Source organism: Theobroma cacao, chromosome 3, assembly GCF_000208745.1.
Source record: "Theobroma cacao cultivar B97-61/B2 chromosome 3, Criollo_cocoa_genome_V2, whole genome shotgun sequence".
Taxonomy (NCBI): Eukaryota; Viridiplantae; Streptophyta; class Magnoliopsida; order Malvales; family Malvaceae; genus Theobroma; species Theobroma cacao.
Window position 1 is genome coordinate 27,864,771 of NC_030852.1, and position 27,233 is coordinate 27,892,003.

The window sequence follows — 27,233 nt, forward strand, 5'->3', positions numbered from 1 at the left end:
TGCAAAGTATATGTGCATAGTGCACATACTGATATGCCAACTCACCTTGACCTGGAAGACCTAGACTCATCAAACGATAAAAGGACTGACCAAAACATAATTCCCCAGCAAAATCCTCAACCAAGACCCAGTAAATTTTGATCTAATGCAAGACAGGGAAGGACAGAGTTCTCCCTGCAAAGTGCAAGTGCACCTACGATATGCCAACTCTCCCTTATTTGGAGACAAAAAAGTATGTAAGGACTGACCAAAACATAATTCCCGAACTAAATCCATAATCTCCAAGTAAGTTTTGGTCATGCAAGAAAGTAGCATTGGAAAAGACAGAGTTCTCCATCTGATTCTTAGCAATTGTTAAAGCTCCATACACTTCAATCTAGTAATACAGTATTCCTAAACTCCAGTAGTAATGCATAAGACTCGACTCTTGCTTTCACCGAAAGGACAGAGTACTCCCTGGAAAGTATATGTGCACCTACGATACGCCAACCTCTCCCTTATTTGGAGACAAAAAGTATGCAAGGACTGACCAAAACATAATTACCTAACTAAATTCATAATCTCCAAGTAAGTTTTGATCATGCAAGAAAGTGGCATTACAGAAGACAGAGTTCTCCATCTGATCCTTGGCAAGTGCTAGTATCACAGTATCCCTAAACTCCAGTAGTAATGCCTAAGACTCAACTCTTGCTTTCATCGAAAATCCGATTAGAGGTTAAGAGAACGGGAGGGGATAACTAACCAGGTTGTCTGGCCCGACTATTAGAAAAAAAAAAATCAGAGTACACACAGAGAACACACGCACACATTAGATATGAAGCACATAAACTAAATCCTAAACTGCAATTTACCACCTTTGCAATCTGGGTTTTCCTTGACCAAAGCCTCGCGACCAATTGCCTTTAGATCAACACAACATTCATGTTCTTCAGGGTATCTGTGTTTTCCACAGAACAGATTCCCACACCTACATGTAAACCCAGTTAGTCCAACCCGCTTGTTGCGGCTGTTGCACCTGTTCTTTGTGCTTGCCAAACTAGCACCACCAGAATTATTAGTCCAACCAAAGGTAAAGCCAACACTGCCATTACTATTATTAACATGAGACACCGAGTAAGGAGGAAACGTAAAACAAGAGTTGAGAGGTTGATCTGTAGTTGGGATCAAAGGTTCCCCTATTGGGTTGTGGTTTTGGAACTCTCCTACTAGAAAATCTTTGTAGCATTGGGAGCACAGATTGTTTCTCTGTGCTGATCCATTGAAGCTGCACGCCTTGGCGCAGAGTTTTCGATCCATGCTTTCTACTGACTCCATCTCGTCTATTTTCTTTTCTATTTCTTAAATTAGTCAAAGCTTTTGTAGGTTCTCTCCCCTGCGGTGAATCTTGAAGCTATTGAGATTTCATTAGGGATTGGGAGGATGCATGGCTTTATATAGTAGTAGCGGAATAACAAAAGTGTTCTTCGCATCGAATGCCTCGCTAATTAACGCGGACTAAAGTTTTTAAGGATTTTCTCTTTCATAACGTAGAAAACTCATGATGAAAGACTACAAAGTTACATGCAAAAGGCCGGGTTGGTCCATTGAAATTAGTCCAAGCTCTGACCGGCCCATTTATGCCCCAGGTTCTCCGAGCCCATCTTTCTTTTGGGTTTTTTTAAACTTTCTATTTTCGTGATTACCATTTTTGGCCACCTTTCACCTTATTTCTTAAATTAATGTATTAAACCACATAACTGAAAAGAAGTCACTATTTGCTCATAATGCTAAGTAAATTTAGTCACGACCACGTTGAGCGTGGTTTGACCTACCAATTCCAAAATTAAGGTGCTCTCAATTCTCAAATCTCTCTTCGACGCAAGGTAGAGTGGGAGCAGGTGAGCCTAACCTTTTCAAGCTCAGGAATGGTGCAGTTCGGAGGTTTGGTTTGCAGCAAACTCTTCTAATCCACTTAGCACCAACAATATATAGGAAAATATTGTGCACAAAGACGAACGCACAAGGGACCATTGGAGCTATTTCAGAATGGCAGAGAAGGAACCCACAGAGCATTCTAACAAAAGGAAAACGAGGTTGCCACCTTCAGTTCCATTCCTTTGGGAAGTGAGGCCGGGAATAGCAAAGAAAGATTGGAAACCAGGGGTTTCTTCAGTTACACCAACTGTACCACCTCGAACTCCAATCAAGCTTATAGCCTCAGTTCCCTTTAATTGGGAGGAAAAGCCCGGCACACCATTGCCCAGCTTCTCCCAGCCTCCAGTAGAACCAGCAGCCGTGCCCCTATCAGCAAATCTCATGACTCTACCTCCACGTCCAGTATACACTCCAGCCTATTTTAATGGCTACGACAACAATGATGACCGAGGTGATGGCAGTGATGAACAAGACATGGTGCCTGAAATGGATCTTGAAACATTTGGTTTTGAGACAGATGATTCCTTTAGCTCAGCTCCATCCCTCCTAGCGAATTGCCTTGTAGCATCAACAGCGATTTGCACTGCTGTTCCAGTGCAGAAAACTTACCATGCAGATAATAGCAGTGACCATCCAGAAACACCTTCCTCGCCAGCTTCGGAAACTGAAAGTAGTACAAGCAGCTATGCAACTCGCACTTCAAGCCTTGTGGGAGCTTCTTTCCTGGAATGCCTGTTTCCATTGCTTCCACCTAATTCTGGTTTCCTTGAAAAGGCCAGGTACCCCAACCACCAGGGATCTCAGACTCAAAATGATTTTGATCATGAGAGTAATAGCACTGTTGTCATAAGGAGGCCAGCAACACTTGGAGAGCTGATAATGATGAGCAGGAGGATGAGTTATCAAAGAAAGGCTGTTCTAATGCCAGAGCAGCATCTATCAATGGTAATTCTAAATTTCCTGCTCCATGTTTCACCATTACTATTGCCTGACTAAGCCGCTATAGAACAACTAGGAAGTATGTCTAGAACAAAACTGCTTTTCATTAAACTAAAAGAGCAAAAATTTGCATTTCAAATTATCTTCTTTCATTTCTTTTGTCCAAAAAACCAATATTATCACCTTTTGGCACTACCATAGAAACAAAAAGTTGTAATTCTAACCATCTACTAATAACATTCTACTCTTGCCTGAATGAAACTATGACAGGAATTTCTGAAGGAAAGAGCTCCCGGATGCTGCATCTTTGGAACTGGCATCAAACTGATTGAAGGATTGCAATGGAAGAAGTTCCAACCAAGACTGAAATTCTTGTAGTAGAGGGGCCCAATTGGCTTTGCTGTTCAATACAACCCTAAAATCAGTACATCAAGAAGCTTCCAAATCAGTTTCTGGCTTCAGAAAATTAGGATGTAAATAATTTACAAGCCTGGAATGTATCAATGTTATTATAAAGCTGCAAGAACATCAACGGAGTCAAATCTGTGTTGAAGATCCAACTTAGATATTGTGCATGCCCGCACCCTCTTGTTTAGTTGCAAAAGAAATATCTATGACAGAGAAATCCTACCAGTGATCAAAGCAAATAGCTCAAATGTGATTTATAGTATTTTCAACTGGATTGCGTACAGATTTCAGCAACTTCTCGAATCCGCCCCATAACGACAGGAATGTCCTCCGGAGCTAAGGCAGTAAAACAACACCGGAACCATCCTGGTTCTATGCAGTGGCAAGCTGAGCCAGGAGTTACATTGATCTTAGCCACATTCAATAGCATATCCCATAGCTCAAGTTCACCTTTCTCGCTGTAAGTGGGAGTTAATTTGCTCATATCAGCCCAACAATACAAGCCAGCAGAGCTATCTGCACAATTAATACCTAACTCTTGCAGACCAGCCACAAACAAATCATGCATATTTTGTATCCTCTTTTTATTGGTCTCAATGTATTCCTCAATGAATCTTGTATCCGACAGCATTGAAACTAGTAACCTTTGGGTTGGAGCAGAAATAGAAGAAAACCTAGTTAATTTTCTAGCAGCAGCTAAAACATTCTCATTAAATGAATAGATCATTCCAACCCTAAATCCTGGGAGAGAGAGGTCCTTTGATAGCCCATACACTATATGAACCCTGCTTTTATCAGAATCCTCTGAGTCAAGAACTTCAGCCATGCTGACAAACTCCTCTTTGCCATACATAGACCCTGCAAATATTTCATCTGATATAATATGGATGTTCTTCTCTCGAGCAAAGTCCAAAAGATCGTAAAGCATCTCCCGAGAAAGTAAATTGCCAACAGGATTTGCAGGGTTTGAAAGGAGAATTCCCCGAATTTTTGTTCCTCGTTTCCTTGTCTGGTTGAAAGCTTGATCCAGTGCACTGATAGTTAACATGAAATTGTCTGTGCTGCGACAATGGACGGGTATTAGCTCCACTCCTGTTCGCCATTTCACATCCCTGTCAAAACTGTAGACCATTTTCTAATTAATCCAATAGCACCATCATTTTTCCTTTCTTTCTTACATTACCTTGCATATGTGTGTGTGTTTGGGAAGGGGGGGGGGGGGTGAATCTGTTGGGAAAAGTGTATATTTGTAATCATATAAAGTCTTGGAATGAAGGTCAAATAGTTACCCAGGATAATAAGGTGTCGGAACAAGAAATGCATTCCCATGATCTGCCAAGCAGAAGCATAATGTCTCAATTGCAGGAGTCGCACCCGCTGTTAAAACCATCTGCAATGGTTCAAATGAGACAGCTCCTCCCATAACACGAGACATAAAACCTGCCATAGCCTGCAAAATCCCAATAACAGAGTAAAAAGAAATAACACCAGACTGTCTCAAACGCATTCCTATTGCATTACCATCTAATTCTTTATGTATAACAAAATTGTCGCTAAACTTGATAGTCGAAAGGATAACTACAAAAGCATACTGCATCCATCATTGTTCCAAGTCTTAATCTCCACCACCAATATGAATAAATGTGGACAAAAAGTGATGAAAGTTAGCTCTACTATATAAACACTCAACAGTCTACGCACTGTGAAAATATAAACGAAAATCTTCAGTTTGCAACCATGCATCTCACAGTTCCAAAACAAAAAGATTAGGTAAGAATAGTAGCCCCATAATCAAAAGCTTTTTGACAGCATTCACTGGTAAAATCTTAACTAAGAAACTGTCTCAAACGAAGCATCTCCGATTCCTAAGCTTTGTCTTAAACCACTATATAACATCTTGTCTTAAACCAATTAAATTTATTCATTTTAATGTGTGCCTTTATATATGATAACAATAAAAAAACACAAAAAAAGAAAATTTTTATCCCTCTACACATTTTAACCTCTCTTTTCTCCCTAAAGTTGATATGCAAAATGTTTCTCACAATTTGTACCCCATGAATTTTTTAACTTGTGATTAATAACATTTTCAACCACTGACTGAAAATAAATACATTAGCACCAAATATCAAAATTCATTCCAAAAGGCAACAATTCGAAAAATGAATTCAGATAGAAGATTCAAAATTACAACTTCATAAAGATTCCTGGTAAGAAAAATTATGCATTTATATTTACTTGTCTTAGAAAGTAACATATCCAGAGCTTCCAACATAAATCTAGAAGAAAACAATTCAATATATAATAATATCTAGAAATTGACTGCACATATACTTACATAAACTAATTGTCCAGTTAAACATTCAACTAAACCAATAAACAAAAAAAAAAGGTACAGAATACTATAGAGATGTCTAAATTACCAGTTTGAGTTCCATTGTTCCATCAAAAGGCTGGTAAGTTGCAATCCCACTAATGCTCAAATCACCGCCCTCTCTTCCCATTATCGAATCCCTCAAGTTCTCCAACATCCATTTCTCAATTAAATCAAAACACAGCTGGAAAAATTTTAAAACAGAAAAATAAACAAGCAATTAGAATTAACATAAACCACACAATGAAACCATGTTAAAAAGAAATGCTTACCCTATTCTCTGACAAGCCGAGCTGGATAACCCCATCCGGGTTACCTATTCTGTCATACGGATCCTCAGAAGCCTTATCCAACCCGACATAATACGGCGAGTCGTTCGGTTTTGCAATGGAACTCGCCCGAGAAGATATCCGAACCGGTCCAATCGAGCCGCGTGACAAAAGATTGGAGCGCGAAGAGGTTCTCGTCATCTCCGCCAGGTTGGATGACGACGTGGAGGGGGAAGAAGGACTGGACTGAGAGTTGGGAGAACGGTGACGTTTGAGGTAGAGTTGAAGGAAGTAGAAGAGAGCGCATGGGATAAGGGAGCCGAAGATTAGGCCTCCTCTTCCTTGGACCACGCCTTGGAGAGGTACTATGAGGCGCATGGCGGTTGCTCCGGAGGGCTTTCGGGATTGAACTTCAGGCTTAGGGTTGCGGTGTTGGATGGAGCGGGTCAGGGTCATGACCTGCCGGAGAGGAGAAGTTGAGAAGAAAGAGTGAAGGTTGGGCAAGTGATGGCGGTTGGCAAAGCCAGGGAGGGAATAATGGTACTAATAAGAAAAAATAAAATTATCTAAGAGAAAAGTGGTCACGTGAGTTTAGAGCCGTTGGTGACAAAAAGAGGCAGAGTAGGCCGTAAGATGAGCTTTGCCGATTTGGTGGTTTAGACATCTTTGTTGAGGTGGTCTGAGTTTACGATGAGGTCCCTACCTGCACCCCATTAGTTTTTTAAATTATAATTGTATGAAATGCGTGAATATCATTAATTAGACTTAAAAAAAAAAGGAAGTATTTATTGTTACTTTTCTAATATTTTGTTGTAAATCCATAAATATCTGAAGAAAATTTATGAACCTTGAAAATGTCTTATCTAAAGCAAGAAGCTAAGTAGAATATATTATGAGGAGTAATAGGTTTTAAGTAAAGTGAAAATGAAATTAGTATCTTCTTATAAGTCCCTTTAAAGAAAGCATATACTTTGAGTTGATTCATAAGTATATGTTTATTAGGTAGGAATCTAGAGAAAAATGTAAAAAAATAAAAATAATCCTTACAAGGTGATATGGTAATGACAATAACTTAATGCAAACTAACACACCGAATTGTAACGTAAGATTAATTTTCCTGTAAGATCAATTAATATAATTTTAAAAAATAATAAAAATCTGTTTAACAAGTTAACAGATAGACAACATAATTAATTTTTAAACTAATTCATTTTATGTTAAGAGTATAGGTAATTTTTAAATTTATCTATTTTATTTTAAGTATTAATCAATTTTAATTTTTATTCTATTTTTTACTTTAAAATATAAGAATATTATTTTTTAATACTAACATTATATCTAACTTATTTAATTTAATTAAACTTATTATTATAACTTATTACGTTAAATCTCACACATTTACATCAATATTTTAACAATACTTATCCACCTTTATAATTTTTTACGTTAATTCTTATAAAATTATGTTAAGATTGTTCAATTGTTAATTTTCACTTTACAGTAAAACCTATATAAATTAATATCCTTTGGATCATGAAATTTTTTATTAATTAATCAATAAATTAATAATTTATTAATTTATCAAGATATTCTTTTTTTTCAAAACATTGAATTTATATATATGTGTTGTGTATTGTGATTATAAGAATATTACTTAATTAGCAAATTATAAATTATCATTATTCTGTGTATTTGTTTAATCAAAACAAGTTCACAAATATAATTAGTCTTATTAAATAGAAGGTATGAATCTATCAATTTTTACAACAAACTAAGTGTAAACTAAGATTACATTCGATGTACACTTAGTTAATATGCTTCACGAACATAAGTCAATCAAAAATATTTATAAAAAAAACATATAGTATCACGAACGGTAAAATTAAACATAATAACTTCTCATATCAAAAGTGTAAAGAAATCAACAATACAAATGAAATGTGTAAAGCATTAAGTGAATACAACATAAAAAATCCAAATTGCACCTAGAAGTAATAATCATATTACATAATTTTCTCTTGCAATACGAGAACACTACACTATAATTTCTTAATGCATTAAGCAAAGTTAAAGATGAGGTTCAAAAAGACATCAATTTCAAAAAGAAACAAATAACATTAAAGTTATATTTTACAAAAGCCTATTAATTGAGTCACGTATATATATAATTTTGATGTATAAGGAGATTATGAATTTATATATTAACTGGGACCTATGTATTTTTTTTAAAATACACTATCTTATAAATTTAGTGAATTATTAATTTAACACGTTGATCCCAAGTTGGGATTCATCAAAAATATTATTTAATCGAAGTTATTAATTTATCAAGGTCTTACAGTAATTATTTTTATCTTTATTATTATTCATTTATAAATTAAAAATTTTAAATTGTTAAATACTTTTAACTTCAAGAATATAAATATAAATATTAATTTTTTAAAGATTATATTATTTTGTATTTAATTAATTTGTTATATTAACTTCTCACACATTTGCGTCTATATTTTAACTAATAACTCATNAAGCAAAGGCAAGGACTCGTGGGGGCATCTTTAGGTGCTTCAATTTTGTTGGTCGGGTCTTGTTTTCAGTAAACAAGCTTTGTGTGATCACACAAGATTCTCGAAACTCTTTGATGATGGCCTATTTGTTTTTTATTTTTTGTTTTGTTTAATTGTATTATTAACTTATAAATTAAAATTTGTAAACCATTAATACTTTTACTCGATAATATAAATTTAAATGTTTAATTTTGACAAAAATTATATTTATTTTGACCTAATTGACTTATTACGTTAAATCTCGCACATTTATGTCAATATTTACGTGTTGACATCAATATGTTAAATTTAACGTAATAAGTCAATTAAGTGAAAATAAATATAATTTTTGTCAAAATTAAATATTTACATTTATATTACCGAGTTAAAAGTATTTATTAATTTAAAAATTTTAATTTATAAATGAATAATAATAAAGATAAAAACAATTATATTAAAAATTATTAATTGAAAAACCTTGACTTAATCCTGTAAAAATTAATTTAAAAAATTATAAAAGTGGAACAAACATTGTTAAAATATTGACGTAAATTTGTGTAATTTAACGTAATAAGACAGTTAAGTCAAAAATAAATATAATTTTTGTGAAAATTAAGCGTTCAAATTTATATTATCAAGCTAAAAGTATTTTATAGGTTGTACATTTTTATTATAATAATAAGGATAAAAATAATTAAAGTGAAAATTAGCAACTGAAAAATTTTGATATAAATCTGTAAGAATTAACATAAAAAAATATAAAGGTAAAACAAGTATTATCAAAATATTAACGTAAATGTATGTAATTTAACATAACAAGTTAATTAAATTAAAATAAATACAATTTTTATGAAAATTAAACATTTAAATTTATATTATCGAGTTAAAAGTATTTTATGATTTATAATTTAATTTATAAATAAATAATAATAAAGATAAAAATAATTATAGTGGAAATTAACAACTGAAAAACATTTAATAAATTATTTTTATTCTTGTTATTATTTATTAAACTAATTTTTAAATGACTAATTTTTATTATAATTATTTTATCCATATTATTATTTATTAAACTAATTTTTATTATAATATTTATTTTAAAATTTCTTAATGATTAATATTTTTTACTCAAGAATTTAAATGTAAATGCTTAATTTTCATAAAAATTATGTTATTCTCTTTGTTATTTTCCTTTAATTAATATTATTAATTTTTGTATGTTAAGGATTATTTGATAGCTGGAGTTTTAAATTGTTTTAATTAGCTACACCTATTTGTAATTGTAGTCTGACTCGACATAAGTACTAATAAATAAATTCAGTAAAGATAATTGGTGAACCTAGCTTTCAATATCATTAAGCAAAAAGTAGTTACACTCAGGTGCATGCCCATTGCCCAGACATCCTCCAAGCATACGCTCATGCGTTCTAGATCTGTCATCTGGACCCGCTATAAATGGCACGGTAATTTGTCGCGTAAACTTCCCCGACAAGCTGAATCCTGAGTCAAAGCGTTTCGAGCCGATCCCTCGATCAACCAATATTATATACCTACGGAACACGGTGCATTCATCAATACATTATAGTTCATATCAGCAAAATTAGAGTTGCCATTTGTCCTTCTACCATCAGCTTTCAGTCGTCATTCGCTAGACTACAAATATCCATTTGATTGACGGGATACCATTGTGATTGCATTGTTTATCTTCTCAAAATTTTAAAGAGGCAAATGATAATTTCTTTGATTATTATGGATGCTTTGTTAAAGCATTGATCAGTACATGAAATTTTTAATTTTTAATTATTGTACGCATGATGTTGTGTGTCACGAATTATATTTTTTAGTCTAAATATGTGATAATTTATGTGATATTTAAATGAACGTTTTCACGCAAGTCAGTAAATATTCGATTATATCTTATCAAACATCAATAATAACAACAAATTATACTAAAAGAATCTGCATAAAAATCAAAAGATATACCAAATGCCTTATATACAACCACTGAACTATAAAAAAAAAATATTTTATTAATATGAAATTAATTATAAATTGACCAAGATACGCTATCGTCATGCTATAGAGACAGTCTTAAATGGTTCACTACAAACATATCTTTATTAGTAAAAATAATCCAATAATCTGTTGACTATTCACATTTTATAAATAATTTATTAGATTTTACAAGTATTCTACCAATAGTTATTATAACGCTTGAAATGATAATATTTTTTTCTTAAAAGTTTTTTCTCTTTAAAGATTTAATAAGTATTTTTAAAACTGTCACCATGAGCCATTACATTATTTAAAAGAAAAATATTTTTTTTATAAGTGTAAAAAATTCAATCTCATAGATAATTTTACCTTATCATAATTCGATACAAGATTGACTTATGACATTGTGGATTACAATTCAAGGCTAGCGTAAAGGCTTGACGATAAGTGCAAGAAGGCATTCAACGAAAAGCTGCGTTAGCAAGAAAGGGAGTAGTGAAGGCGCTTTCATTTCCCATGACGGATTGCTTGTATTCTTCAGAAGCACTCATGTTTATGCAGCATCGATCGATTCGATACAAATTCTTTCGCTCTTCTTTCTCCATCAATTGGGGATGCAAGTTCAGCAATCGGAGGAGAATTTGATCAAGCTCCATTAAAGCCAGGAAGAATTAACAAAAGTCAAAATATCATTTAACTGCCATTAATGCACGGCTTGCCGCTATATTTGGTATTAGCCAACTGTTTTCCTCCATCTGTCGGAAACCTTTACACTGAGGGTTGCCCTGGTTTTAACTACAAAGTAATGATAATTTATGCTTACGTGTACAGCTATTTCATCATAAATCCTCTCTTCATTTATTGGTCAAAACTATATTCGTAGGCGTAGCCTAGCTAATAAACTTTGTTTAGCTATTTAACGTAAATTTAAAATAAAATTTTGGTGAAAAAACTAAGACGGTGTTTGCCATTTCCATCATATTTTGTTTGCCTTTTGAATTTTTTTGAAAACAAAAACAGAAAGCATGTTTAGTAATACAATTTTGTTTTCCATTTTTTTAAATAAAAACAAAATTTCTAAAATTGTTGGAAGCAAAAATTTTTTACTTTCAATGTTTTTGGAAACAAGTGAACAGTATCCCTATATAAAAAATAATATTCATGTATAGTTTTATAATAAAAATTATAAGTTAATTAAAATAATATTAAGATACTGAATTTTTTTTAATATTTATTAATGAATTCATAATTCATTAATATTAATCATGTATAGATAATATATAATAATATAATAACTTTATTAATATCATTTAATATTATAGAATAACAATTAATATCATACAATTCAATATTTTTATTAGGTAATATTATTTTAATATTATAAAATTTATTTATTGAATACATTGTTATTTTTATTTTGTTCTTAAAATTTAATGTTTTGTATTGAATTTTTTATGTTTGCAACAATTTTAAGTTTTTCATTTCATCATGTAAAAATATTACTTTTACTTAAAATGTTTTATGCTTTCAAAGTTTAAAACAAAAATTTACGAAAACAGATAACAAAACCAGGAAGAGATGTCAAACCGCGCCTTAAGGAATTGGGTATACTATATAACCAATGAAAAATGAAAATCTTGTAGCCAATAGATTTGGATCTGAGGTTGGAAAAAGAAGGTCACCGACTGACCGTCACCATTGTTGACATGAACCAGCTAATGTGCACAACCTTGTCTAACAATTTCGTTGGATTGCACTAATTTAGTTAGCCTTGTTTGTATTTTGAATTCCGAGGAGCGTGCTCTATCATTTCATTGGCCAAAGGCAGGCCATATACGTGGCTGCCCTCCAACTAAATAAATCAAATTTTAGTTGAGATCTTAATCTGATTGTGAAGAACATAGTAAATCAAAATCTTGCAAACAGATAGAGCATAGAAACGCATAGATTCGAGATTTTTGCATTTTTGTACCCCCACTATAGTAAAACTGTTTTACGCTGAGAGCCCTGAGGCAGATTCTTCTCACAGAAATACCATTTGTCAGTTCAAATTTTCGGAAAGGACTAGGGACACTTTGTCCTCGCATCAATATAGTCGACAATGACAGATTTGTACTTCAATTGTAAATTCAATCCTACCATACGAAAGGGTATCGATTGTAATTGTGATCCGATACGAAATTGCGTAAACAACATTATCCACCAAATTATTTTAACAGATTCCGCCCATCGGACCCCACCAATTCAAAATTTTGGAGGCTTGTATAAAAAAGGAATATTGGTTTTCCCTGTTTCCTTCCCTCCATTTCACGTCATTCGTCGAACGAAATTGTCGCCGTTCACTTCGATACACAAAATCGAATGATCCAAACAAAAATCTCCCCTCTCTATTACTTTTCATAGAAATTAGGGCTTCACCCAATCAATCATTTTTTGTTTTCTAGTTTCCTCTCAGTTTTTAGAGAGAGAGAGAGAGAGAGAGAGGGAGGGGAACGGGAAACAACTACAGTAGTTNTAGTTAGTAGAGAGAGAGAGAGAGAGAGAGAGGGGAGGGGGGAAAACCAATCCAATGGAATTTTGAAACATTTGGGACTTTCTCTCTCAATTTCGGAGCAAGTTCGAGAGAGAAAGTGGTTCACATTGTTGTTGTTTGTCTGGTTGGTTTGTTTGCATAAAACAACAAAACAAATAAACACGCTCCATTAGAAAAGACGGAAAAAGAAAGTAAAAATTTCAAGATTAGATAAACAAGATAGCAGGAAAAATGAAAATGGTTGCAACTTGAAACGTGGACTTGCAAAGGAAATTTAGGTGAAAAATGGATGATCAAATTGGTGAACAAATGGAGGAATTCTTTTCCATCGAAGAACCGAGTGAGGCGGAAGAATTTTTTGATATCAAATACGAGTTTGATGCACCGCAATGCTACGATTTCAGTCGGCCAGAAAGATACTGGGAGGCTAAAGAAGCCGAGCTCTGGTTCGAGTCAGCTGGAAGCTATCCGCCTTCGCGTAAGCCTCTTCCTAATCATTATGCAATCAAAAAGCCTTCTATAGCAGTAGTAAACTTTAATAAGAATTTCGTATGGTTTATTAATTTTCCAGCTTTTGTAATAAAGTTGAAGTGGAGATATGATGTTGATGGGGATGAAGAATTTAGCAATGGTTCAGTAGATTATGATGATAGAGGTACATTCTTCTCTTTATCATTTTCTTTTTAAAATTTCTGATTAGCATCTCAATTTTCTAATCGGTGCATTTCTTTATAACTTTTAATTAACTTGGCAGCACCAATTGATAGATTTGACTACGGTTATTCTTTTCTAACTATATTTTTTGAAAATCTGAGAAAAGTTGTTCGATGAAGGAAAAGAACCTACAATATGCACTAATATTCTTTTGATCTTATTTCTTCTCTTTTTACTTGTGGACTAGAAGTGTGCAATTGCTTTAATGAAGATAATCTGAGGGCTAAAACCGAGTCTCGGGTCAAGTCATCTCTATCTAGGAATTCGACTTTGATGAAACCGACAGCAAGTTACTTAGCCAAGCAAAACCAATCTCGAGCGGTTCATTTTACCCAGCTTCATAGAAGGTGTTACTCTATTGTAGTTACCATTTGAATGATGAAATTGGTAGCTAAAACTTAATGCTCTGTTTTCATATAAAATTCTGGCCCCAAATTCAGGGGTTCATTCTCTATTGAAATGATGAATTAAAAGGTCTTTATGTGTTAATTTCTCAACTTCACAGGTTTCGAAAGTTTTTAGACAGACTTGATGATAAGAGTACGAAGAGTTCTTCTGTGACTGAAGGCGATGCTACCAAAAGACAAAAGCTGGGAGCTGGTTACCTATGCAAGGTGCAATCAATTATTTTATTTGATAGTATGATTGGACCTCATTTTCCCTGTATTGTGGTTCAAAGAGTTTCTCTGGTTCATTAGCTTTATAGAGCCAGACCAATCATCATTCATATGTGAGAATGTGTGAGTTTCCCTGCTATAATTTTCCATGTGATGTTTAAAAAAGAAATTAAGGATTCCAGGAAGCAGGATCCCTCCAGTAATGTGTTAGGGGCAAGAGTATTTTGTAACTCAAGCGGTGATTTGACTTATGATTGTGTTATTTCTTTCTCTTTTCTTGCTTCTTAGTTGTATATTGCATGGCATACTCCATGTTCTGCTTTGACTGTTTATTTGAGATTTCATGTTCTTTTCATCATTCTTGCTTTTGTTTTATTTGAAAATGCTCATATAGCTCAAAAAACTTTGGATTGTGGCCCTACTAAACATTTTATAATCCATTCTTATATTTTTGCAAAGCAGGTAGCTAACTTGTCGCATCAAGCTCTTTTCGTGCACAAGAAACCTAAAACCGTAAGTTAGAGAAGGAAGTATTTGTCCATCGCTAGACTAATATTCAAGAGTAAATTTTTTGTTGGTGATTATCGATGGCTTATTCTAACACGTCTTTATTGTATGTGCATGTTTGCTGGTACTGTAAATATGTAATAAAGATCAAGTCAACATTATCAGCATTGTTTGTGAAGTTTTTTAACAACTTTTAGTTTGTTATCCAGGTCCGATCCCTTGATGGCAACTCGGTACGTGCTAAACCTAACGTTACAATTCCTAGAGAACTGGAGTTACAAACAGCAAGAAGGGCTCAAAGACGTAGGTAGTATTGACTTCCTATCATATTCCTTTGTCATTCATCTTGAGATCAAATTATTGTGCTTTGCCTACTAATCTGAAAGGGCATATGTTATCAATTTCAGGTCTAAAATAAAGACAGAGTCAGATGAAAATGCAAAATCACATGCTCATTTCTTTAAAGCACTCCCCTTAAACAGAAAAGTTGGTACTTCCAGTGCATAAAATTTGTTTTTCTCCAACTTTGTTCGAACATTAATTTTAGAGAAGTTTAAGGTATGTTTGATGTTGAATGTGTAATCTCTGATTTCTCTGGGCTTGATAGATTCTTGAGGCTCCTTCATTGCCCCTTCCCAAGAAAAGCCTCCCTCAGCGACCGGAGTTTCAGGTAATTGCTGTTTACAGTAACTTACTAGTTTGTCTCCACTTATGAATACCTTTCTTGTAATTGTCTAGAGAAATGCCTTGATAACTTTTATGGATAACTCTATGACACAGATTTTACTTTGTTTCATTGCTCTTAGTTATTTCACCTGAGGACATCAGAGAGAGCCAGGCAGCATGCATCTAACAGTGTGGGTTATTAAGATTTTATTTATATAGCTCTCATGTTAAGTGTTCTCTCAAGTTTTAAGCCTGTTCGGCTTCCAGTACCTATCATTACATTTTTTTATTGTTGGGAGCTAATAGTTTCCTCGCTCCAGGCAATGAAACTCCCTAATTATATTTCAACTTCAAGAAATGAAAAAACTGGCCTCAGAAGGTAAGAGGGCTTTGACTTTTAGCATCAGTCTGTTTTTGTTCTTCAAAGCTTTCATTCCTCCAACACTTGATATTCTTTTTCTCTTGTGGTGACTGGTGAATAATCACTTGGTTAATAGCCAAATTCATGGTTATTCTCTTAATACATGTATTCTTAAACGTTTCAGTATATATCCCTTCAGATTATTTCAATTGCTTGCTGAAGTGGTTATTTTTTCCTTGGTTTTTGTGCACAGCTTCAACTCTGTCAATGCATTAAAGGAAGAGAAATTTGAAGCTGTTAATAAATTTAAAGCTTGCCCTCTTAATAAGAAGGTTCTGCAAATATCTTGGTGGTTTTTTGTTAATTTGTTATAGAGATTGATTTTTTAAAATACTTATCACATATGGAACCATTTTGTTGGGTTTTCCAGATAATGTCAAGCATAGGGCAAACTGGTGTCCTGCAGAAGGAAACAACAGCCCCAATGGTAATTTACCACAACTCCTTGGGTGCAGTTATATGTTTGCATTTGTTATTCAGACATTTTTTCTCTATTAACACCAATAGAGCTTGTACTTTCTCTAGGAATTCAAGATTTTAGCAAACAGGAGGCTTCCTGATGAACCACCAATAGAATTATTGAATAAGGTATTACATGTTAATTTTTTGGAGCTTTATTCAGAAGCCACCTATAGCCTTATTTAGGAGGCTTCTAAATGAACCATTTAAAGAATTTCAGAATAATTCACATCTTAACCATCCTTAATGGAATTGCTCAATTTGTTCTTGGTTTGGGTGCATTTAATTCACTACTCTCTTGCTTGATACGGTATTCAGCTCTCCTTGTCATCTGAAGTCCATTCTGGCGAAAAATCTCGAGCAAAAATGGTTTTTTCAGAGGTCGGTCCCTTCAAACTTCTGATTGAAACCTAAAACATGTCTGTGCATTGTATTCTTATTAATACAAGATTTCTTCTTGTTGAATTAAGGGATTTAAAGAGAATGAAACAGTTCCTTTCCTTCTGCAATGTCAGGTACATTGCCCACAGTTTACAGGCACCACTAGAACACGGGGCTGAACTAATTTGATATGTGTGTTTCCGATTTTTGCATTGATTATAGTTTTAAAACATCCACCTTGTAGATTATAAATGTGGGCAAAGAAAATTTACAAAGGATTGGAGGGATGGAGTATCAATGTAGGAATGACAGGACTATCGAAATTGGCCGACAACTGAACGTTAACAGGTAACACCAATTTCAAACCTTGTCGGATTTGACATTGATTGATCTTTGCCCACTTTTATAAGTGACTTTCATCTATTGATTCTCTTCTCTTTGTCCTATAAACTCCTGGTTCTGCCCTGTTGAACTTTTGCCAGTATTCATTTGAGATTAATGGCTGTGTTGGTTAAACGTTATGCCGGTGTTTCTAGTTAAGCTAGATGGAATCCAGAAACAAGCCCAACCAGCCTGTTAAAAAATTTTGTTCTGTTTTGGGGAAAAAAAAAACTGGCCTGCCGTTAGCCCAGGTCTGCTCCGAGTTATTGTTAAAAGCAGATCATCTTTCTGTCCATCACTCTTAACTACACCATTTTGAGCCAGCATTTACATGGGTCTGACATTTTTGTTTATAATTGATATGTACACATTCTCATGGATAATAGTATGTAGGATCAATGAAAGTTTCCCAGAATACAGCATTTAATCAAAACAAGAGCATCATAATTTCTTGCATATAGTTGGATAATATTCTCAACGGCTCTTGTGACAGGAGCCTGAGATTGGACATAACCTGAAAGTCCTCAGTCGGTTTGGTGGTCACATTTGTCCTTCTTGCCGTACAAATTATTGGGGTACGCCGCCTGCTCATTTTTGGTGAGAAAGTAGGTTACTTCTTTTAATAATGGGGTGGTATTTATTCCCTTAAAAGAAAATGATTTTGAAGAATAGCAATATTTTTTAAATTAGTTAGCTTTTGTCTTGTTTTCCGGGTAAAAAGTTGCTGCCGCATAGCAAATGTAACTGTCAACCATAATGTATTCACTTTAAAAGCTGTAATGTTCCTCACTGTTTGCTTCGTTTGTCTAGATGTCAAATTGGAGTAGACTTGTAAAATATGAACTCCTGGACTGTCGATTCAGAGAATCTCTCATTATTGCGAATTTGCAGGCAAAAGTCAAACGAATACAACACCGAGAGTTTCTTTCTTTCCAGTTTGGATACCCGCCCCACCCACCCAATAGAGAAACGCATGGGCTTCGAGTTTCGAGTCTCTGCTGGAAGATTTGGAAGTGAAAGCACAATGAAGTACGGAACACAAGCAAAACCAAATCCACTTACTTCCTCCCCAAATTTGGACCGCCATTGACTCAGACAGCCATGTCTATGACTATATGAGCACATAGGCCGCAGATAGATTTTGTCAAATTATCAAATTCATAGGACGGGCTGTAGCTCGTGGCAAAATTGCTAGATCGTGAACATGAAAACAGAATCCATACAGCCTCAACCATCAGGATTTAGGAGATGGCTTACAAAAGGTTTGAGAACACTATTCACAGCCTAAGCAATTGAAGTTACAAAGGAAGAGTTATCAGAGGCAGAAAGCATTTCACCATATGATGCATTATGAGGTGATGATGAGTGATCCATGAGTCCTGAGCCACATAAAAAGCTTGCACTGTACTTTTACATATTGACTTAACAGAACAAAATAGATAACTTCTACGAATTTCTCAAATCGCTTGTGCAAAAGGGTGCATAAAGGATCAGCGCCTCATAACCGGATGGGTCTCTAATGAAATATCCAAAAAATAAAAAACCCACATTGGTGGGACCTATGATCATATTTCACACCATCTGGGGACCAAAAATAGCCCCTTCAAACCAAAACCTGGGGTTATATCTCATTACCCTCTCTATGTCTTCCTCCTCTCGAATTAAAAACAAAGATGGCTTTAAAGGGTGTTCTTAGATATGACTTCCCGAAACCGAACAAACCACTGAGCATCAGATGAGTTGGTCTCCTGCTCAACTTGCGGCTGTTGCTGCTCCAATTGCAATCGCTTCTGACCTTTGCCAATGACAAATTGAGAATAGTCAATGGACTTGGGAGGTGCTGATGATAATTTAGTAGGAGGAGCTGGAAGTAGGGAGACCAAAACCCTGGCAACCTCGTGCATGGTAGGTCTCTCAGAAGGGTGTCGCTTTGTGCACAGCAAAGCAAGTTGGAAGGTTTTTCTGACATGGGATAAATCCATGCATGTAATTGAGACTTCTGGATCAACAGCTTCCATCACGGTATTATCATCAGCCTTTGACAGTATCTGAACAACAATGAACAGGCAAAATATTGTTAACATGGAAAAAAAGACTTTGTTGATGTTTTATGTTTAACAGTATCTATCACAACCGACAAGCTAAGACAGTCAAGTATCGAATTTTTTTCAAGGAAAAAACCATAATTCAATGTCAGCTATCATGCGGTTTGAAAAGGGACCAGATAACTAAAAAGCCAAGTAAGCGCCAACCACAAAAGATTCCTCCTGTCTCATGGAGATTCGAAGAGAAGATTACTATCATCTTAATGAGCCATAACTCCTTCAAAATTAAAAATACATCAGTAAAGTTCCATACACGCACACAATGAAAAATTGCATAGATGCTCATTCAGACCACTTTAATCAAAACAGCCAATAGAGCATTGTAAAGCAGAAATTAATTATTATATTTAAGGCTTTGCACTTGGCTCAGGCCAAACTTATAACAGTCAGTAAAGCTTTCAAGCATCTATTCAGAAATAATTGATTTAACATGATAAGTAATATAACTCACCAGTTGATGCAAGTTTGATTCATTGTCCACAGCCTTTTTCCCTGTCAGAAGCTCCAAAAGAACAATGCCAAAGCTATAAACATCTGATTTTTCATTAAGTCGAGAGGTATGGGCATATTCTGGGTCAATATAGCCGATGGTTCCCAGAACATAAGTAGAGGCATGGGTCTTTGTCGTTGGTATGCATTTAGCAATCCCAAAATCAGATAGATGAGCCTCAAAATTCTCGTCAAGCAGAATATTTGAGGACTTAACATCCCTGTGAATAATTCGAGGGTTGCAATCATGGTGAAGATAGGCAAGCCCCTGAGCTGCTCCAACGGCAACTTTTAACCTTGTTTCCCAATCAAGTTTTACTTTTTTTGATGGCCCTGTCCCATGCAAACTCACATGAATCAGTATTATTTGTTACACAGTATAAGATAGTCAAAACTTACATTATTAAAAACAATAGTAAAAGAAGCAGCAATGAAATATTTAATTTGACACTAAATTTCAAAAACCAAAAATTACACAAGTACTCTATATTAACAATAGGGTAGATAAAAAAGGAAGCTTAACGCCCGACTACTAACCATGCAAAAGATCCCAAAGAGAGCCATTCTCCATATAATCATAGAAAAGGAGGTTCCCATATGGAGATAACGAGTAGCCATGCAAGCTGACAATGTTCCTATGTCTGATGCTGCCTATGGTTTCAAGTTCAGTCTCAAACTCCCTCAAGTTGTGTGGACACTGATTGTAGAGTCGCTTAATCGCAATTGGTCGGGAATTTTTCAACATACATTTATAAACTGTGCTAGAAGCACCATACCCTATGATATATTTATCACTCAAGTTCTCGGTGAATCTCATTATATCATCAAAGGTATGAATTGCCATATCCATGTGGAGAACTACTAGCTTCGGTGGACCTGAGAGAACAAAAAAGGACTTGAGATTTGCAGAAATATGAAAGTGTACATTGGTCAATGTTAAAGATACACATGCCTTCCACAGTTTTCATAGGTCCCTTCATCATTTGCTTCTGTTGGTTGGACTTATAAATTGCAACAATAATCATAGCTACCAATGTGATGAAGCCCAAAGTCATACAAACAACTGCAGCCCTGGAGAAAACTGTTGGAGAACAGAGAGCAAGAAAATTACTGAGAAAATATTCCAACTGGACCCAATAACATCACAAGTACCTGACAAAAATCCCAAAAAGATTAGGTTGATACCTCTAGACTTTGGCAGAGAGGGGCCACATATCGATCCAAGCCAATTGCCACATAGCAATGGATTTCCAATGAAGCTGATGGCCATATATAAATCAATATACGAGACAATTTAAGACAGTTGTAAACAAGGCATAGAATATACTAGCATACCTATCCGATGAAAATCTGCTGAAGTTTCTTATGGGAGGTATGATGCCAGATAAGTTGTTATAAGAAACATTCCTGGGTGCATTAGTGTAGACATTCAGAAACAAGTCTCAATCTATGTGCACATGAACTCAAGATGGAAGAGAAATAGAGAAAAATCTTACAAGTTAGCAAGACTGAAACAATTAGTCAGCTGCTCTGGGATTTCACCTTGCAGCTTGTTGTTGTTTAATATTCTGCCATAAAATCAAGTAACGGCATTAGTGGCTTCACAAACAATAACTACCAAACTTTAAATTCTTCATCAAGCATGAGACATTAACTTACAGAGAAACAATATTTTGCAACTGACCCAATTCTGCAGGAATGTTGCCACAGAGGCTATTATAAGAGAGATCCCTGCAATGGAAAAGAAAAGAGTTAATGAGAGTTAACAACCACAAATTCACCACAGCCTTAAAGCCACAAAATAAGCTTACATGATTTGTATGCTTCTGAGATTCCCACACTCAGCAGGTAGAGGTCCATTGAGTTCATTGCTACTCAAATTCCTAAAAGTGTAATAACAAATAAAGCTACCATACCATTGGAAAAAAATAGCAATAATAAGGTTTGTTACAAAAAAACAGATCAGTAATTTGCTCACAAGGTAAGAAGATGCTCTAGATCACCGATGGAAGCTGGAATAGCTCCTGAAAATTTATTGCCAGATAGATCCCTGAAAAAACAACAGTAACTCAGACATCAACTTCAAAAAACAAGACTCTTCCTTTAAAAAAAAAAAAAACAGTGAAGTTACAAAACACATACAATGTATCTAGGTTGATGATATGCCCCAGTTCAATAGGTATCTGGCCTTTGAAATCGTTCATGGATAGATTTCTTGACGTCCAACATGTGATTAACCCACTAATTAGATCACTTGTTGATTACTGACAAATAAATACTTCAAAATTCATCACCACATTAGAAACTTACAGATAAGTTAAGCTCTCTAGAGTCCGGAAACCCAATGGAATAGACCCATTAAGGCGATTACCATGCACATTGCTAAAACACAAATACACCCAGCTCAGTCAGTTTCAAGATTTAAACAAAAAACACAGAAACGTTCAGACATTCAACAGATATTCTTACAACTGATTCAGGGCCGTGCAGGAGCTGATGTTATGTGGAATGGGTCCTTCCAAGTAATTGTTGGCAAGATTCCTGATAAAATAGTGACAAACTGAATAAATAGCTGCAAAAAATAAGAATATGCAATGCAAAGTAATAAAAACTTACAATTCAAACAACTGCACCAGCTTCCCAAGTTCAGCAGGGATTGTACCAACTAGCTGGTTGTCATTCAATTGTCTGCAGAATAATTAGTTAAGTGACATGTCCCATAAACATATCTCATGAGTGAGTGCTGCACATATATGGCTACAATAACTTTAAATTAAACGGGACTGCAACTCACAGATAGCTAAGTTTTGACATATTTCCCAGTTCTGGTGGAATTGGACCAGTAAGCTTGTTTCCATGGAGGTACCTACCTCAGCAAACATATATATAAGGTAAAACAACACAAAAGTACAAATAAGCTCATTTAGGCACATCAGCAACAATAACTCACAATTTTCCAGTGTACGATAAATTGCCAAGTATTGATGGAATAGGCCCAACTAGCTCATTCTCACTCAAATCCCTGAAAATCAAAACAATCAGACAATGTATCTACCACCTAATACCACATACCTCAAACAGAAGCTATTAGGGAACACAGTTTTATTCAGATTTTGGAAGATGGAATACTTACAATACTGCAAGGGCCTGCATTAAACCAATCACCTCAGGGATTTTCCCTGTAAGCTTATTTCCTTGAAGTGACCTACCATCAGTAATCCTATTTAGATTTGGATAAACTATACAGATTCCCAACCTGAATAATCTAGAAGCTTTACACATCTACAACAAATTCACAATAACAAAAATAATGACAATGCATAAGCTTTAAAAAGAAACTCACAATGTCGCAACTTGGAGGAAGCCAATATTATATGGTATCTCCCCAGTAATCTGATTATAAGAAATGTCCCTAAAATTGCCAATCAACAGAGTTTTAAAAATGAAGACAATTACATTGAAACAAACAACTCAAGTCATCAGAGGCACGCAACTTACAATATCTCAAAGCTTGTGCAGTTACCAATGTTGTCCGGGATTCTACCAGTTAAATAGTTTCCTCTGACATCACTGAAAAACAATATTTTAAGCCATTTACATCAGAAAAACTAACGGAAAAATTAAAAACAAAAAAAGGATACTGCACAATCAAATCACAAGAACTTACAAATACCACAGGCCAGTCAATTGACACATATCAGAAGAAAGAGTTCCAGTCAACTTATTGCCCCGCAATCCACTGTAAAAGGTATCCCATAGGACATGAGGATAAGCAAGACTTCAAATGGACCTCAAATTTCAACTTGAATATTATGCAACAAATCATTCTTGTAGATGGTCACACCAACATCCCCGGACATAGTAATAAAGCAATAATAATTGTTACAGGGTTTCACCGTGACGCAAACATTTCAGTAACTACACAAAGGAAGCCAGTGACATGATGTGGAATCAGATACAACTATGGCAGCAGCACTTACAGATACTGCAAGACTTCATTCCAATAAATTAGCCTGGGAATCTCTCCTGTAAGCTGGTTTCTTGCTAAATCACTGAAAGGACATCACAAAATCCAGAAGAAACTATTAGCAAGTTTGTCAACTGCGCAAAGCTGCTAAGATTATCATCCAGAGTGATAGAAGAACTTAATGGAACTCACAGAATTTTCAAGTAAGGAATCTGGGTTAATGTTGAAGGAATAGGGCCTGTTAACTGATTGTTCTTCAAATTCCTGAATGAAGGGATCGAACTTCGTCTACTAGGAACAACTAAATACGTTAACTGAAATAAAACAGGGAAGAAAACAAACTTACAAAAATTCAAGCTGCTTGAGCTTAGATATGGAGAAAGGTATGTCCCCATACAGCAGATTGTCAGACAAATCCCTGGGTTATGCAGTACATAAATCATGAAAAAAACCCAAAGAAGGAAAACATGCAAATCAACTTAAGAACCATGGTCCATTGAGGAGTTACAGGTGAACAAGAGAGCCACAATTTCCAATCTCATCTGGGATTTGTCCGGTCAATTTGTTCCCCTCCAAATCTCTGCCACATTAGATTAAATAAAACGCCCATAAGAATATGAGCAAGCTACCGTAACGCCTAGAACTGAAATATACAGAGAGAAGACATACATGGACTGCAGATTCTTCAAGTCACCAATGGCTGGTGAAATTTCCCCACCAAGAATCAAGTTTGACAGGTTCCTTGAATCAAATATCCAAAAACACACCACAACGAATCACAAAAGGATCCCAGTTCAAACACCTACTATGGGAACTAAAACGAGTAAAACCACAGATAACGTTAACTAGCTAGTTGCCACCAGGAAGAACTTGTATTACAATTAAAGGAGAAACTCACAGGGAAACCACAGAGAGGCTGATATTGTCACAGAAGACACCACGCCAAGAACAAAAATCAGCATTGTGGACATCATCCCAGTCAAGCAACACATTTGCCACATTGCTAAATGACTCCTTTATCGACATCAACGCCTTCCCTATAACCACCGTTTATCTTCTATTATTTTCTTTAAGCGAGATGTGGAGCATAACAGTATCAACGACTGAATACATAATAATCGAGGTCATGACTTCCCTAATATCAGGCAAATTAGTGGCTTAAAACTACACTCCCCTTTGCCGAAAGGTATTCCATTTCCACTACAGCTAATATTAATGACAAAGAAAGTTGAGATACACTTAAACCCAGTAAGCGCCACATCAAACGATTTAATGATTCCAAAATGTAGAGAAATATTAGTTCTTAGCAATCAGACATTGTTGGAAACTTTAAGGGCAAATTCTTAGCGTTCTAACTCCAGATGGAAGAAAAGGTAGCCTGATTTATAAAAATTTAGAGATGATATTCACCAAATGCTACAGTTTGAACCCCTTACTTACAATGCTCTTCAGCTAAAAACACAGCCTACCACAGTAAAAGATTTCCGGAAAAGGAAACCAATAACCCCAAAGGATTCAGTTCTGAAGCACATTTTATCAAAGTTTTGAGCAGCAAAAACAACCACTATAATTTCCAAAAATGGAAAACCGAGCTCCAAATGGACAAAAGAAACAAAATGAAAAGCTCCAAAGCTACATTTACCAACTACATCACCCAGAGAGAAAAAGGTACCTTCGTCATTGAGTGAAGAAGCAATAGGACAAAGAACAAGAAACACCATCACCATTACTAAACCCCCATAAAGCTCCTTTCGTCTCTTCCTCCTCTCCAACAACACCTCTACTTCCATTCTCACCCGGACAACACTAGAACAACCCCAGAAACAAGACCCAGAAGAAAAACGAAAACAACAGAAAGGTTAAGTTACTGCTTTGATATCAAAGAAGCAAGCTTAAAAAGCTTGGGTTCATTACGCAGACAGAGAAAGAAGAAAACAGGCGTTTAGCGTGAACTGCAAGGAAAGGTTGAAACAGAGATGTTATGAAGAGAGAGAAAAACAGAGTACACACTCTCTCTTTACTCTACAGACAGACTGTGAAGGACAGAAAAAACAGCAACAAACTATCCAAGGCATTGTAAACGGCGGTGAAGCGACGTGTAGAGACTTCTCTCAGGAAAAAAAACTCACTACTACTGCTCTTAATAAATATCTTAAAAAAAGCATTTTTATTTTTTATTGATAGAGAAATTCAGACAGCGGCCGTCATTCGTACTACCGTTTCCCAAAGTGGTTGCATTTCTTGACAGCTATATAACCTACCCAACTCATATAGCTCTTTCCCCTTCCTCCGCCTCTGCGCGTGGCTCAATCTTGCGGCGTTCAATATGGGTACAACGAGGTTTGTAGCGCACGCGACTGGGGTGAGAGAGTGAAGAGAGCTTGTCGTACGGGCGGGGACTAAGGGTGGGGCGAGCTTAAATGCCTTTGACAGTGATACGGGAACAACACCTTTTGGTTTTGGTCGCGATTTCAAAAGGATCTTGCTAGTTCCAACCCCTACTTTTTGCTATTTCCCCCGGTTATGTTCCTTGTTATTTCCTCTTGTCCAAGCCTGATCCAGAATTAGGCAAACATTATCAGTACTTGTTGGGGCCTCTAACGATTCTTTTCCCGTTTAATTCCTACCTTAACTAAATGGAATATCTTCAATGACCATTAAGGTAATTACAATCCTGTTTCATTCATTATTTGCATATCTTTTGACATAGAGTTGCAAACATAAATTCTGGTTCACGTGTCAGCCAAAGTTTTATGAGATCATTGATTATCGAAGAACTGGAATTAAGCCAGGTTGGCTACTTGGGTTTGTATTCGGGTTTAATCTCAATACTTCATAAAACCCATTTTTGGATCGCCAGATTGACTTAACGACGACAGATGGAAAGGTACTAATGCCTGGTCTGAAACCCCTTTACTACCCTTTGCTTTGAAAGTACTCCCTTGGGCTGAAAAAGGTTTCTAATCTTTAAATTTCTTACTTAATAGTCTGCAGCTTCACATTCTACGACGTGACCCTTTTGGCTCATCTTAATACCACTATCTACCATTAAGTTTCCAAATCCGTAACTAATAAATACCCATATTTATTTTAAAATTTAAGAGTAGAAGTATTATTTTGTTGGATACATTTATGATTCCAGCTCAAAGAGCTAAAAAGGCTAACTATCCTAGCCAGATTTAGATGTAGGTCCGAAGGGCCGAAGATTCAAGAGTTCTACCCAAGGGAGATCGGGTCCTCTCCAATCTTTCTAGCCTCTAGAAACCGAGTACCCACTCGGCCCCTTCCCTACAATATCACAATGAAATCTCAATAATTGTGATACCCGAAATTCAAGGATTCATTATGGTACTCGCTATGGTCCTAAAAGCCTAACCATTGTCGACGTTTTTATGTAATCCCCTCATCCATGCAACGCTGCCGCTCGTGCCAAACTTTATAATATTCTACCACAAAGATTCATTCTTCGTTAAGGGTTTTATTTTATTAATTAAATAATTGAAAAGGTTTTATTTTATTAATAATTGGAAAGGAATAACGACAGCGGGATC

General features: G+C 35.3%; 5 protein-coding genes across 11 annotated transcripts; 2 read left to right on the plus strand and 3 right to left on the minus strand.

Annotated features, from left to right (window-relative positions):
• LOC18605423 (zinc finger A20 and AN1 domain-containing stress-associated protein 1) lies at positions 554–1,447 on the minus strand. The gene has a single exon (XM_018117581.1). It carries the CDS (start codon positions 1,312–1,314, stop codon positions 829–831), a length of 486 nt encoding a protein of 161 aa, XP_017973070.1. The 5' UTR covers positions 1,315–1,447; the 3' UTR covers positions 554–828.
• On the plus strand, positions 1,602–2,931 carry LOC18605425. The gene has a single exon (XM_018117543.1). It carries the CDS (start codon positions 2,026–2,028, stop codon positions 2,908–2,910), a length of 885 nt encoding a protein of 294 aa, XP_017973032.1. The 5' UTR covers positions 1,602–2,025; the 3' UTR covers positions 2,911–2,931.
• LOC18605424 (probable aminotransferase ACS12) lies at positions 2,936–6,450 on the minus strand. The gene is made up of 4 exons (XM_018117467.1): positions 5,908–6,450; positions 5,685–5,819; positions 4,551–4,711; positions 2,936–4,382 (listed from the first exon to the last, which is right to left on the minus strand). The coding sequence occupies exons 1-4, from the start codon at positions 6,358–6,360 to the stop codon at positions 3,527–3,529; spliced, it is 1,605 nt and encodes a 534-aa protein (XP_017972956.1). The 5' UTR covers positions 6,361–6,450; the 3' UTR covers positions 2,936–3,526.
• LOC18605426 (protein TPX2) lies at positions 12,974–18,583 on the plus strand. Of its 7 annotated transcripts, none has more exons than XR_001927107.1 (18): positions 12,974–13,453; positions 13,547–13,630; positions 13,877–14,036; positions 14,195–14,303; positions 14,769–14,819; positions 15,023–15,120; positions 15,221–15,299; positions 15,421–15,483; positions 15,620–15,670; positions 15,800–15,858; positions 16,094–16,172; positions 16,271–16,327; positions 16,426–16,488; positions 16,678–16,740; positions 16,830–16,874; positions 16,985–17,088; positions 17,615–17,726; positions 18,013–18,100. XR_001927107.1 is itself a non-coding variant. In XM_018117473.1 (17 exons), exons 1-17 carry the CDS (start codon positions 13,261–13,263, stop codon positions 18,209–18,211), a joined length of 1,557 nt encoding a protein of 518 aa, XP_017972962.1. In that variant the 5' UTR covers positions 12,974–13,260; the 3' UTR covers positions 18,212–18,583. The 7 variants fall into 7 exon arrangements, 4 of the variants coding, with proteins under 4 accessions (XP_017972962.1, XP_017972963.1, XP_017972965.1 ...); XR_001927108.1 differs by having other exon boundaries at positions 17,615–17,696; positions 18,013–18,099; XR_001927106.1 differs by having other exon boundaries at positions 17,615–17,718; positions 18,013–18,098.
• Positions 18,442–25,802, minus strand: LOC18605427 (LRR receptor-like serine/threonine-protein kinase ERL1). Its single transcript, XM_007038426.2, has 27 exons — positions 25,355–25,802; positions 24,581–24,719; positions 24,352–24,423; positions 24,191–24,262; positions 24,029–24,100; positions 23,875–23,946; positions 23,696–23,767; positions 23,383–23,454; positions 23,214–23,285; positions 23,059–23,127; positions 22,849–22,920; positions 22,666–22,737; positions 22,510–22,581; positions 22,332–22,403; positions 22,185–22,256; positions 22,026–22,097; positions 21,858–21,929; positions 21,694–21,765; positions 21,527–21,598; positions 21,375–21,446; positions 21,212–21,283; positions 21,051–21,122; positions 20,901–20,974; positions 20,668–20,796; positions 20,253–20,591; positions 19,678–20,048; positions 18,442–19,169 (listed from the first exon to the last, which is right to left on the minus strand). The coding sequence occupies exons 1-27, from the start codon at positions 25,470–25,472 to the stop codon at positions 18,801–18,803; spliced, it is 2,976 nt and encodes a 991-aa protein (XP_007038488.2). The 5' UTR covers positions 25,473–25,802; the 3' UTR covers positions 18,442–18,800.

Bases quoted from the DNA above. Each gene is read 5' to 3' on its own strand.
- LOC18605425 (XM_018117543.1), top strand. From the start codon at position 2,026: ATGGCAGAGAAGGAACCCACAGAGCATTCTAACAAAAGGAAAACGAGG.
- LOC18605427 (XM_007038426.2), bottom strand. From the start codon at position 25,472: ATGGAAGTAGAGGTGTTGTTGGAGAGGAGGAAGAGACGAAAGGAGCTT. The intron at 23,768-23,874 runs GTGAGTTCCATT...ATGTCCTTTCAG, and splicing joins ATTCCTTACTTGAAAATTCT to TGATTTAGCAAGAAACCAGC. The intron at 21,930-22,025 runs GTAAGTTTCTAA...TTGGACGTCAAG, and splicing joins CTAGAGAGCTTAACTTATCT to AAATCTATCCATGAACGATT.
- LOC18605423 (XM_018117581.1), bottom strand. From the start codon at position 1,314: ATGGAGTCAGTAGAAAGCATGGATCGAAAACTCTGCGCCAAGGCGTGC.
- LOC18605426 (XM_018117473.1), top strand. From the start codon at position 13,261: ATGGATGATCAAATTGGTGAACAAATGGAGGAATTCTTTTCCATCGAA. The intron at 14,037-14,194 runs GTGTTACTCTAT...TCAACTTCACAG, and splicing joins TTTACCCAGCTTCATAGAAG to GTTTCGAAAGTTTTTAGACA. The intron at 16,328-16,425 runs GTAATTTACCAC...TACTTTCTCTAG, and splicing joins AGGAAACAACAGCCCCAATG to GAATTCAAGATTTTAGCAAA.
- LOC18605424 (XM_018117467.1), bottom strand. From the start codon at position 6,360: ATGACCCTGACCCGCTCCATCCAACACCGCAACCCTAAGCCTGAAGTT. The intron at 5,820-5,907 runs GTAAGCATTTCT...AAATTTTTCCAG, and splicing joins TCGGCTTGTCAGAGAATAGG to CTGTGTTTTGATTTAATTGA. The intron at 4,383-4,550 runs GTAACTATTTGA...AATGGTCTACAG, and splicing joins CCGACACCTTATTATCCTGG to TTTTGACAGGGATGTGAAAT.